At 46.8% G+C, this 12476-nt stretch overlaps 1 protein-coding gene across 2 annotated transcripts in view; it reads right to left on the bottom strand.

Moving 5' to 3' along the window:
• The window catches only part of pdgfba (platelet-derived growth factor beta polypeptide a), a gene marked incomplete at its 3' end in the record, with an annotated part of 12390 nt that extends 390 nt beyond the window's left edge, over positions 1 to 12000 (bottom strand). Inside the window, exons 1-7 of one of the 2 annotated variants that reach the window (XM_080857021.1) lie at positions 11207 to 12000; positions 6770 to 6866; positions 4745 to 4819; positions 3872 to 4071; positions 2235 to 3315; positions 1339 to 1477; positions 1 to 795 (exon numbers count right to left, since the gene is read on the bottom strand). The exon at positions 1 to 795 is cut by the window's left edge and continues 390 nt beyond it. In XM_080857021.1, coding sequence (XP_080713147.1) covers positions 783 to 795; positions 1339 to 1477; positions 2235 to 3315; positions 3872 to 4071; positions 4745 to 4819; positions 6770 to 6866; positions 11207 to 11281 — 1680 coding nt within the window. In that variant the 5' untranslated portion in view covers positions 11282 to 12000. Of the gene's footprint in view, positions 796 to 1334; positions 1478 to 2234; positions 3316 to 3871; positions 4072 to 4744; positions 4820 to 6769; positions 6867 to 11206 lie in introns of those variants that run through there. The other variant, XM_080857022.1, reaches the window with a different exon arrangement.
• Positions 12001 to 12476: the final 476 nt, after the last annotated feature.

Below are 12476 nucleotides of genomic sequence, written 5' to 3' on the forward strand. Positions count from 1 at the left end.
ATACAGTATATCACGAGGCATGCTATCCTAACGATGTGATAACATTGATATTTCTTTCATTTGTATTTTTTGAAGAATTTGCGACACAAAAACTGCTTATTTTTCTTTTATATGCATCAGTCTGAGAATGCATAAAAATCCAGTGTTTAAACTTCCAGTGTTTGAGGCTCGACTTAAACAACAAGCGACAGCGAGGCATGGTGAGCACTTAATACCGCATGCATCTGTATCCCATGTTTGCTTTTCAAAGAAAGTCCTGAGTGTCTTTCACAGAGATCAGGAGCTCTTATCCATCGGGCGAGGCCAAAAATGAATGAGCTCCAGGCCTTCCAGTTTAGCCCAGGAATCCAGAAGGTATTCCAGTCAGCAGTCTAGGTCCTTACCAGTCCCCGTCCGTATCTCTCACTCTTCCACAGAGAACAGGTCTAGAGCCACATACGGAGTAGCCAGATGAAGATGGAAGCCAAGATAGCGAAAGAGAGAATGAAAACACTGGCCATAGTAGTTCGAACTGAACAGGGTGTGTGCATGGAGTCAGAGAGGGTCCCTTCCAGCTCCACTCCTCTGTGTCATGTAGATCAGGCTAAGGGTTGCAGATCATAGGTCAGAGGCAGGGCACTGCATGGTCATGTCCTCTGCATTGGTGAATGTGGAGACATTTCAGACCCGCTGGATACAAATGGCTGCTTCAAGGTGCGTTGTTAGCATGGGTTGTCGCTAGGTCTTAATTCCAGTCTTTCTCCTTGAATCCCATGTGTTCCTCTTCCCTGAGCTGGTTGCCATTAGGACATTACCCTGTGTGAGTAAGGGAAATACAGGAGTCAGAAAATACACATCAGACATATGGATTAAGATCAACTGAAATGTAAATATTTGATTTTATTGAAAATTGGGACTAAATCTTGACTAAAAAGCCTCAAATGTGGTCCACACCTGGTCTCTCTCTCTCCCCCCCGCCTCTCTCTCCCTCTCCTTCTCTCTCTCTCTCTCCCTCTCTCTCTCTCCCATTCTCTCTCTCTCTCTCATCTCTCCCCCTCTCTCTCTCTCAATTCAATTCAATTCAAAGAAGCTTTATTAGCATGAATGTTTTTTAACACTATTGCCAAAGCTGATTCAACACATACATATTACATACACATACAGAAGGACAAAAATAAAATGAACAGAGTTGATTAAAAATAATCAACAAATCAACAAAAGAATATTCCAAAAATAACAACAAACATACAGTTCGTTTGGCATTCTGTGATCTCTTATCTCTCTCTCTCCCTCTCTCTCTCTCTCTCTCCCATTCTATCTCTCTCTCTCTCTCTCTCTCTCTCTCTCGGTGGTACCTACATGATCATGGCTCTCATGGTGGCCTTGCTGAGTCTCCTGCGGTGCTTGCGGCGTCGCCTGCGTGGGGGCGGTGGTCGCGGGGTGGTGTGGGGTCGCGGAGACTCGCTGGGCGGCTGGAGCGTGGTTGGAGCGTCTGTCACTGCGGAGGCAAACAGAGAAGAGAAGGGGTGGTGGGGGTGGGGGGAGATAGAGTGTGTTAGAATGTGTATAAAAGGAAAGTTAATTGCCCTCCAAATGGGTTTGACAGTGCATGGAAATTTGCAGCGTATCCATTCCATTGACGTATTCAGCGGCAACTGGGAAGAATGACAGGAAGTCTGGCTAATTACATTAAGGGCCATGTTTGGACTGGAGATAAGGCCACATTACTCCAGAAGAGCTCAAATTAGAGACCGGGACGCTTTAGAAGATTCATAAAAAAGTGTGAGTTTGGCCAAACTACCCACAGTACATCACTGGAGAACAGCAGGCCAAACTACCCACAGTACATCACTGGAGAACAGCAGGCCAAACTACCCAGACTGCATCACTGGAGAACAGCAGGCCAAACTACCCAGACTGCATCACTGGAGAACAGCAGGCCAAACTACCCAGACTGCATCACTGGAGAACAGCAGGCCAAACTACCCAGACTGCATCACTGGAGAACAGCAGGCCAAACTACCCAGACTGCATCACTGGAGAACAGCAGGCCAAACTACCCAGACTGCATCACTGGAGAACAGCAGGCCAAACTACCCACAGTACATCACTGGAGAACAGCAGGCCAAACTACCCACAGTACATCACTGGAGAACAGCAGGCCAAACTACCCAGACTGCATCACTGGAGAACAGCAGGCCAAACTACCCAGACTGCATCACTGGAGAACAGCAGGCCGTTGTGGACACACTCACCTGTTCTCTGGGTGGAGGTCTGAGGCTGGCTTTGGGGCTGTGGCTGATGACTATGATGCTTGTCTTGATGAACCACTGACTTCACATCCTGTTGTCTCTCCTCCTTTTCTAGCTCCTCAATGTGTAACCTCCTTCTCTTCTCCTCCTCCGTGTCCTCCTGCGTTCTCAGACTGTCGGTGACCTCTGGCTGGCTGTCGAACGGACTACTCCCCTCTGACCCGCTGTGATGACTACTCCCTTCTGATTGGCTGTGTGGATGACTGGCCATGTCTGACTGCCTGTGGTGGTGAAGGGGGGCGTCTGGCTGGCCGTGGTGGTGGTAGTCTGGTCCAGGCTGTGGCTGCTGGGGCGTGGTGGCATCATCCCGGAGCATGTGAGTGCCCGACTGCGTGGGCTGATACCGCTGCGTCTCCTCCACGGTCAGCCTGTAGTTGGGCTGGGGGTACTGGTGATGGTACTGCTTGTAGTTGGGCTGCTGATGCTGATGATGCGCCCCGCCCTGTGTGTGTCTGGTGTTGTCGTCTCCGCTGCTGTGATGGAACGGCGGCTGCCTCCCGTCTTCCTGTTGTCCGCCGTTGCCGAGGGCCTGGTGGGCCCCAGATGTGGTCGTGCCGGTGTGCGCCCCTTCTTCAGGCTGTGTGTGGGTCAGGGGGTGCTGAGGAGGAGGCTGGTGGTGGTCTGTGTGTGTGGGGGGGTGCTGTGGCTGGGCCTGGTAGTCCATGCGCACCGGTGTGTGGTGGGGCTCTCCGGCAGTGTGCGAGAGGCTGTACTTGTTCTGCCAGACCCGGTCCTGGGCGTCACCACGCTCCTCCAGGTGCAGACGCTGGTTGTGCTTCAGCACGTCGTGCCGGTGCAGGTCGTCCTTGTTCTGGCTGTGTGGCGGAGGCGGCGGCTGGGCCGGTTTGTGAGCCAGGCGGGGGGCCGGAGGGGGCGGGGGCGTGAGCTGGAGCCTCCTGGGCGTGGAGGTGCGAGGGGCGTGGGGCATGGTCAGAGCCTGGCAGCCGCACCTCACATGGTCCTCCACCGGTATGATGACCTTCTCAAAGTGCGCCCGCATGTTGACGTACGTGATCTTGGTCATCTGAAAGAACGGAGCAGAGAGAGGGCTGTGACTCTTTCTGTCAGCTCAGACACCTACGCGACATTAGGCCTGGGCATCAACACTCTGATGAAGTCACATCTGCATTAGTCTGGGCTGGGTGTTAAATATTAACTTCAAGATTTATTTTAGGGACGGCTTCCTTGGAGACGGGTTAATGATTAAATCAGAGGCATGAAGGCACATTCCTTAGAGTATATGTAGATGAGGTGGTGTCACCAATCTGGCTGTTACATAAGAACCCAAGGTAAGTGTTTGCCAGTGAAATCTAAACACACTATGAAACGACACAAACTGTGTTTGTCTCAGATACACGCATGTGTATGTGCATCTGTTTGTGTGTGTGTGTGTGTGTGTGTGTGTGTGTGTGTGTACCTCCAGCTGCCTGATCTCCGTGAGGACAGGTATGTGTATGTGCATCTGTAAGTGTGTGTGTGTGTGTGTGTGTGTGTGTGTGTGTGTGTGTGTGTTTGTTTGTGTGTGTGTGTGTGGGTATGTCTATTTGTGTGTGTGTGTGTGTGTGTGTGTGTGTGTGTACCTGCAGCTGCCTGATCTCTGTGAGGACAGGTACACACTCCAAGGTGCGTCCGTTGCAGCAGCCTGAGCAGCGCTGCACCTCCACACAGAGCGGCCACAGCATGAAGTGAGCGTTGGTGCGGTCGTGCATGGAGCGCGTCACCTCCAGCACCTCCGTCCGCACCTTACACGCAGCCTGCTGCGCCGGCTCAGCATTCGCTACTACAACAGGAGGACAGAGAGAGAGAGAGAGAGAGAGAGAGAGAGAGAGAGAGAGAGGTTAGCTAGGCATAACACTGCAAAACAGATGAAGACACAACATATTTCACAAAATAAAATATGTGGTAAAGTTCATCTAAGGCAATTTAAGATGTAACTACAAATACATTACAAAGATCTTGAAGAATAGTGCAAGTAAGTGCATTAAATGTGTGTGGATAGAGTGCATGTGAGTGCATGTGAGTGAATGTGTGTACGTGAATGTGTGCGTAAGTTTGTGTAAATGTGTGTGAGTGTGTGTGGGTGTGTGTGAGTGTGTGTAAATATGTGTGAGTGTGTGTTTGAGTGTGTGTGAATGTGTGTGCGTGAGTTTGTGTAAATATGTGTGAGTGTGTGTGAATGTGTGTGAGTGTGTGTAAATATGTGTGAGTGTGTGTGAATGTGTCTGAGTGTGTGTGAATGTATGTGAGTGTGTGTGAATGTGTGTGAGTGTGTGTAAATATGCGTCAGTGTGTGTGAATGTGTGTGAGTGTTTGTGTGAGTGGCCCAAACTCAGAGACAGGATGGTGCCACAAGCCCCACCAGTAGACATGACTGGAAGTCAGTATGTCTACACACACACTTCATTGACAATGTGAACACAAAGATTATGAGATTCAAGAGTGACAATACTCACTGAGGCTTCTGGGAACCCGATGATGAGCCTCGCTGGGGTGGATTTCATTGACCGTCTGATTGTCTGATTCCTCCTCTGTTTAATGACAAGGGACAAGAGAGCGTGAGGAAAGGCAGGAGGTTCAGTCATATGAACATTGTTTCCGCCATAGACTGACTTCATTCTGGTCTATTCTAGTTCTTTCCATGGGATTCTAAGTGTGTCTGAGATATAAAACACAGAGCTCTCGGAGGCAGAGAGGATTTGTGGGCCCGTGAGGGAGTCTGGCTCCTAAAGCCTGACATTGTTTGGCCACATAAAGGAAATTGTCTGATTGTAACAATCGCTGCTATTTCTCCCCACAGTCTGTCTGCCACACAGTAAGGAATGTGTGTGAACAGAGATATGAAAGTACAAATATAGCATGTGAGTCTCTCTGTGTGTGTGTGTGTGTGTGTGTGTGTGTGTGTGTGTGTGTGTGTGTGTGTGTGTGTGTGTGTGACAGAGAGAGAGAGAGAGAGTGTGTGTGTGTGTGTGTGAGAGAGAGAGAGAGAAAAAGAGAGAGAGGCTATGTGTGTGTGTGTATGTGTGTGCGTATGTGTATTTACTTATGCGCGTGTATCTAACTCAGTCCTAGAGAGAAGAAAATGGTGTGAGTTTGTAGATGTCTGTGTTTGTGTCTATGTCTATGTTTGTGATATAGCGTAGTGGGATAGTTCAGTACACAATGACAACTTCTGTTCCAGAGTCACTCAGACTTCCAGACAGATGCCTGTCTGTCTCTGTGTGTGTGCTGTCTGTCTGTCTGTCTGTCTGCACGCGTGTCTGTCTGCATATTTATACTATCTGATCCACTCCTGCCACTGCAATGTTATTCGTATACTTTAATTTAACTTTTGTTATATTAAACTTTTTTCATATTTAACTTTTTATACTAGGTGTGTGTGTGATAGAGAGAAAGAAAGAGAGAGAGGAGTGCCTCTGTCTGTATATCTGTGTGTGTTTTAGACTTGATGTTGAGTATGTTGGGGTCAAAAACACAGTGATATAAATATGGAATCAGTGCCCATTGTTGTGTGGGAGAGGGGTGGGACCCTTACAGACACACACACACACACACACACACACACACATACACACACACACACACACACACACACATACACACACACCCACACACACACACACACACACACACAGGATTCCGGTACAGGAGAACAATGGCGTGGCCTTGTGTGTGTCTTTGGGTCTGTAAACGGAGAGTGGAGCCTGAGCTCAAGGTCAATGGTATTGTCTCCTGTTTTCTCCTGGCTGCTTGTCCATGTAAATATTACCATTAGCACCCAAATCCACTCACTCCCTGGGCATTCCACATACTGAGGCCTTCCTGTTGCTGCTGCCGCTACTGCTACCCAGCCCTGTCTCTCTCTCCCTTAGAGACGCAGCTGCTCACTGCATTCAAAATACTCCTCCAGCTACCATTCACCCTACACACTAGTTTAGTGTGCGGTTGGTGTGTGAATGTGTGTGTGTGTGTGTGTGTGTGTGTGTGTGTGTGTGTGTGTGTGTGTGTGTGTGCGCGTGTGTGTGTGTGTGTGTGTGTGTGTGTGTGTGTGTGTGTGTGTGTTTGTGTCTGTGTCTTTTAGGCCTGAGTGTTTGAATAGAGTATGTCTGCAATGAGTTGCACTTTGTTCTGTGTGGGTGGATAGAGTCAATGTTCGGGTGCCAGTCGCTGAGCAAATGTGCGAATGCCATCTTTGAGACCAAAATACCCGTGAGCGATTTATTGGAGCTGGCCTGCGGTTAGAGTCCTCCTGCTCATCCGTACATTTGGTTTTTGCACACACAGGAGAGCGGGCACTGGGTTAAGTGGAGTGACAGCCTCTACGCTCTCCTTTCTGTCTCTCTCTTAGACGGAGAAAAGAGCTTTTCAGATGTGTGTGTGTGTGTGTGTGTGTATGTGTGTTACTGTCGCTGTGTGTGTGTGTGTGTGTGTGTGTGTGTGTGTGTGTGTGTGTGTTACAGAGACAGATAAAAGAGCTTTACCTACGGAGTCAGTGTCCAGCACCTTCTTTAAGTCTTCTATAGAGGAAATGGGGCTGTCCCTTACCATATCCACCAGGGAAGGAGGGAGTGGGTCGCCCTAACAGAGGAAAAGAGGTAGAGAGAGAGAGAGAGAGGGAGAGAGCGGGAGAGAGAGGGAGGGAGGGTTAGTATGTCATACACTGAGCCCTACACAGATTGCCTGCAGCCACAGAACATGAAAGGGTGCCACTTATCCTGACAAGAATCCATCTGTAAAAATGTTGCAAGTTTCCATGAGAAAATATAGGTAGAGAGCAGAGGTTAAATTACTGGGTGTGAGAGTGTGTGAGTGTGTGTGAGAGTGTGTGTGTCTGTGAGAGAGTGTGTAGCATGTGCATGTGTTTGAATATCTGTGTGTGCATGCAAGTGTGTACGTGTGTATGTGTATTTCATGTGTATTGTGAATATGAGTTTGCATGCTCAGTGTTAAATCAGAGAGTGTGTGTGTGTGTGTGTGTGTGTGTGTGTGTTTGGGTGTGTGTGTGTGTGTGTGTGTGTAAGTATGTGTATTCTATGTGTATTGTGAATATGTGTTTGCATGCTCAGTGCTATATCTGAGAGCAAGGGTTTCCTCTGAAACCAAAGGAAAACAGAAAAAGGAAGTCCGTGTTAATAGATGTTTTTACCCTTCAACATTCAGCCTCTATTTTAATTTGAGTTAGTCATAATCAGCCTGCTCTCTCCTGATAAACACACACACACACACACACACACACACACACACACACACACACACATACACACACACACACACTGGGAGGCCGGGTGCATACAGTGTGCTCACTGTCATGTGGCCGACTACTAAAGCAAAGTGAAGCACAACACACAAACACATCACCCCAAGCAACTGCCAAACAAAGCAACTATACACACACACACACACACACATAAATGACTGTGTGTGTGTGTGTATGTGTGTGTGCGTGTGTATAGTTGTTTTGTGTGGTAAACCTGTCTGTGCATGTAAATGGTAGAAGGTGGTCAGATCTGTCACACACCTGTTTACATTTGACTAGTGTTTGACCCAGTCTAACTATCCTGAGACTCCGAGAGCAAAACCACTGGACCCAGGCTCCATTTAGTCCTAAATATCCCCTCTCCCCGTCCTGGCTGAAGAGGAGACGGACTATAAAGACCAGATTATTCCTCCTCTGCCCATGGCTACTCAATAGATCCGCTGTGTGACGGGGGGAAATCTGCACTTAGGAAAAATGACTGCGTGCAGAATTCACACAGCCTCCACTCATGAGTTATTTTCTCAGGAATCTTTTGTGGTGTTGTTCCTCTATCTTTTCAAAATGTATGACACGGCATTAAGGAGGAAGCCTTCCCTCCCTTGTCAGATGAGGGGTTCTGACAGTGGAACAGCTCAAGCGTCAGCATTTCACAGGGAGTGGACTGTTTATCACACGCTCCATACTGCTGTCAGCTGTGTGTGCAAGAGAGAGAGAGAGAGAGAGAGAGAGAGATGGTTGTGTGATTGCACCATTAAAATGATCAATGAATTGACCAGTACACCATGCTGTGCATGTGTTTGGGTCTGTTAAGCCAGCACACACACACACACACACACACACACACACACACACACACACACACACACACAAGTGTGAATGTTGTCAAAAGAGATTTGACAAGGTCTATCTGACATTTTTTTGCACTAAATAATATAAAACAAAATAATCTGGGGCAAAATAATAATATTGTATTATGTATTAAAACATTATATAAAATTAAATTATATGAAAATTAAGTTCATAGAACGTTGGTTATTTGATTCTGCATTATCAATTGTGTTTTTCTGAAAAGTGCAACCATTGACATTGTGTGTTTGTGCATGTGTGTGTGTTTGTGTGTGTGTATGTGTGTGTGTGTGTGTGTGTGTGTGTGTGTGTGTGTGTGTGTGTGTGTGTGTGTGTGTGTGTGTGTGTGTGTTTTGTATGTCTCTGTGTGTGTATTTGTTAGTGTGTGTACAGGTGTGTCTAAAGTTGTGTTAGTCTTTCCACCAGATGTGTCTTAGGTGCCAATCAGATGACATCAGCCTGCCACCCTTAGGGGGATTAAAGGAGAAGTGGACCAAACTGGAATGGGTGTCCAGAGAGAAAGGTTTGAGGTAATTGCATAGAATTATGGAGCTGCCTGTGTAACTGCTGGCATATGCACACACACCCACACCCCTACATACTTACACAGATACATAGACATGAACAGCACCCAATCTAACCCCCCATACACATTCATACTCCGACACCAAGACCTATGGCAAACGGCCAGAACTGTGGATCCAGACAGAAAGAAACACTTTATCTTTATACTTGGCAGAAGTAAACACACATTCAGACACTCCACAATCCTATGTGTGTGTGTGTGTGTGTGTGTGTATGTGTGTGTGTGTGTGTGAGTGTGTGTGTGTGTGTGTGAGTGTGAGTGTGTGTGTGTGTGTGTGAGTGTGAGTGTGTGTGTGTGTGTGTGTGTGTGTGTGAGAGACACACCTGCAGCAGACACACACACACACACACACACACACACAAACACACACACACACACACACACACACACACACACACACACAGGATGCATGAATTCCGCCTGTCATAGAAATGGGTAGGTAGATGATGGATGGACAGATAACACATGGGAGGACTGGAAAAGTGCATTTGATTTAAAACACAGCTTACAGCCATTTCTCCACGGCCTGATCTGACATCACCCTATTTATCTAACTGTCAGAGAGCCACAGAGAACAGAAGGGATGAGAAACAGAGAGACAGAGAGGGAGGGAGAGGGAGAGAGAGCGAGGGAGGGAGAGGCCATCAATGTGTAGCATTGGCTCCGTATACAATGAGCTAGTGATTTTGCCAGTAATCGATTTCTCTGCTTCAGTTGATTTATATACACTACAATCTGCTTAGGTTCAATAGCTCACAGTGGATGTGGCACAAGACATATCAATTGAGCATTTGTTTTGGGACTCATTCCAATCATATCTGGTACCATCATATTCCCATCCATGAATACTCACTCACAGAGGACATTTTAATACCCTTGAGCGCTTTAAAGCCCCAAATAATCTTATGTGTTTTTGGGCTTTGGTCGATAAAATCTGCAAACAGATTATGGTGATTTTTACTCTCCTGTTCTTACATAAACAGGGGAGTTAATGCCTGCGGCCTATAAAAGATGCAATGACAATCGTCCCTTGTTTGTCAGTTAAAGTCAAGACAAATGATACTTCACCCTGACCTCAGGCCAAACCTGTATATGAAAGATTGCGGTAAAAAGGAACAATTTTTGCATTTTTCTTCACTTCTGCCTCTCTGAGTGCTCATTAAAAAGCCGGACTGAAGCCGAGCTCTCACATTATTAGTCTCACATATGTGGCCACTTTCAACACCCTCAAAGCCTGAAGACATGAAGGGTGGTGGTGGGGGGGGGGGGGGGATTACAACAGCCATGGTCATACTGGAAATGGATGCAATTGCTACAGATCCTTTTCATGCAGAATTCCAAGTAAGAGTTCATACTCTTCTGAATGAACTTGTATATCTATTATCTCTCTGGTTTCAGTGCACTCAGCCTACATTGTTCTGGCTGCCATCACATCTACAGTGTGGTTATTGGGAAGCTCTTCATACAATCACAAATGATGACACATTTTAATTAAGCACTTCAAAATGTTTGGTCTCTTTCGTAAATACATAACTGTGCTACATATCTGACCGTGCCATCTTAAACACATCTATTAACTAGTATTTTCACGGGCGCAAGCCTGATTGAGATCGATGGCTATAGCTTCTTTGTTTTATCCTGCGTATGAGTGCATTTAATAAATGGTGAATATCAATGATCTTTGGACAGGAAAGTTAGCGCCTCATGACAAAGATGCTTTTGGCGTGAGAGGACTGAGCGATGGGTTTTGGCAAGAGGTCCGGGAACTCAGCCAGGTTATATTTCATACAGGCTCAATGAAATGTCACGGCCCGCTTGACTGAAGTGCATACAAACAACATACGTTCAAAATCCAATTAACGTGAACGGAAGTTTAACAGGAACCCACTGTAAATGGAAACGGTGTAATTAATAGCGATAACAGTGGTGTGGCGCACTGCCAGTGGAGAACTGAACACACACTGCATGCAGGTGACAGAGGAGCAGAAGGACAGATGCCATCATGAGGCGACTGCAACATCGTACATTCTGACAGACCTTCAATTTGACTGACCGTTCCGTCACCAAGTTAATGAGAACTCACCTTTATCGTGATGGAAAAACAAAACATGTGCTAAGGATTTACCCCTAACTTCAGGTGAGGAAGTAAGGGGGAGACCGGCAATTCTAAGTAGTGGCAAAGGAACACCAGGTAAAAGCTGTCAACGGATGACAACAGACAAGTCTTACCTCAGCGCTACCAAGCCGCAGGAATGCCGCAAACGCTGCGAGCAGCAGAATGCACGAGCTCTTCTTGCCGCCCATCCTCGAGACCCCGCGATCGGCTGGGCATTTATGGGCGCGCGCTGGACGTGGTCGCTCCTCAGCACTTCAGCGCGCGGGACAGCGCTGCAGGGAGAACGCACTGGCTCCTTCAGACTCCTTTAGCGCAGAGAGTAGTGTCCAAACAAGCCTTAATGATGTTTTTGAACGAGTTGACTCTCCACGGAGAGCGTCGCGAAATTCTCCGCTTGACTTTAAAAAAGTCAGGTTTATATTATCTAATTTATATCTACATTCTAGTAATGAAGTGTGTGAACCCCTTAACACGTTGTAAAAAGCAGGGATTCAGTTCACTGTTGCCTAGTCCACTAAATAACTGTAGAGCTATTTTATCATTAAGTGGGATTCAAGTCATTTGCAATCAGTGAAAAATAACACTTGTGTTCCTAAAATGATATTCTCCTAAAGAAGTGATAGGCGGGTCGATTTTTCTGAATCGCTTTGCTGACAGGTGTCAGAATTCCAGATTTCCAGATTGCCAGCACTAAAGGAAAAAAAAAAGAATTCACTCGTTTGTCTGAATCAGTGCATCTATTCCATGGGCATCCCGTTCAAACTGATTTTCTTCAGGTAAAAGAGAGTCGAATGTCTTATCCAAAACGATCCGCGTCGAGGGTAAACCACTGGCTTCTCAACAGTATTGCAGCTGTGGCGACGCTCCTGGCTGAGCTGTAGTGCAGGATCAAGTTGTTAGCGCTTCAGTTCCGTTCCACTCTGATTATGCTGTGACTGTGCAGCTTTCCAAATAGAAACGGCCTCCAGTCCTCAAGTTTGTTACAGTCTGTCCCCCTCCCCTGCCCTCCCCTCGCCCCTTTAAGGCAGGCCTGCCATGTCCATATTAGGAACAAGGGGAGATTCTCCTTGGTGGAAGTGTGGTGCGCTGCAGAGCGATCTTAAAGGGAAAGTCGTCAACTCTGCCGAATGTTGCAGCAGTATACTTCACGACAGCGTGATATAAACTTGAAATAATAGCATATGTTTAATAAAATGCTTTTCAATGGGAGGTATGTAACCATAATAGTACTTATGTACTCAGATTACTGAGTACCATGGTGACTCATGGAGCTTGTCAAACACCTTTGTCTGGAACAGAAAGGTGAATCATTCGAAGAACGCTAAACCAACTTGATGTGTAAGATGATTTGATGAGCTTGTCATATTTTGGAGCTGACTGGAT

Source organism: Sprattus sprattus (assembly GCF_963457725.1).
Source record: "Sprattus sprattus genome assembly, chromosome: 1".
NCBI classification, from domain to species: Eukaryota; Metazoa; Chordata; class Actinopteri; order Clupeiformes; family Clupeidae; genus Sprattus; species Sprattus sprattus.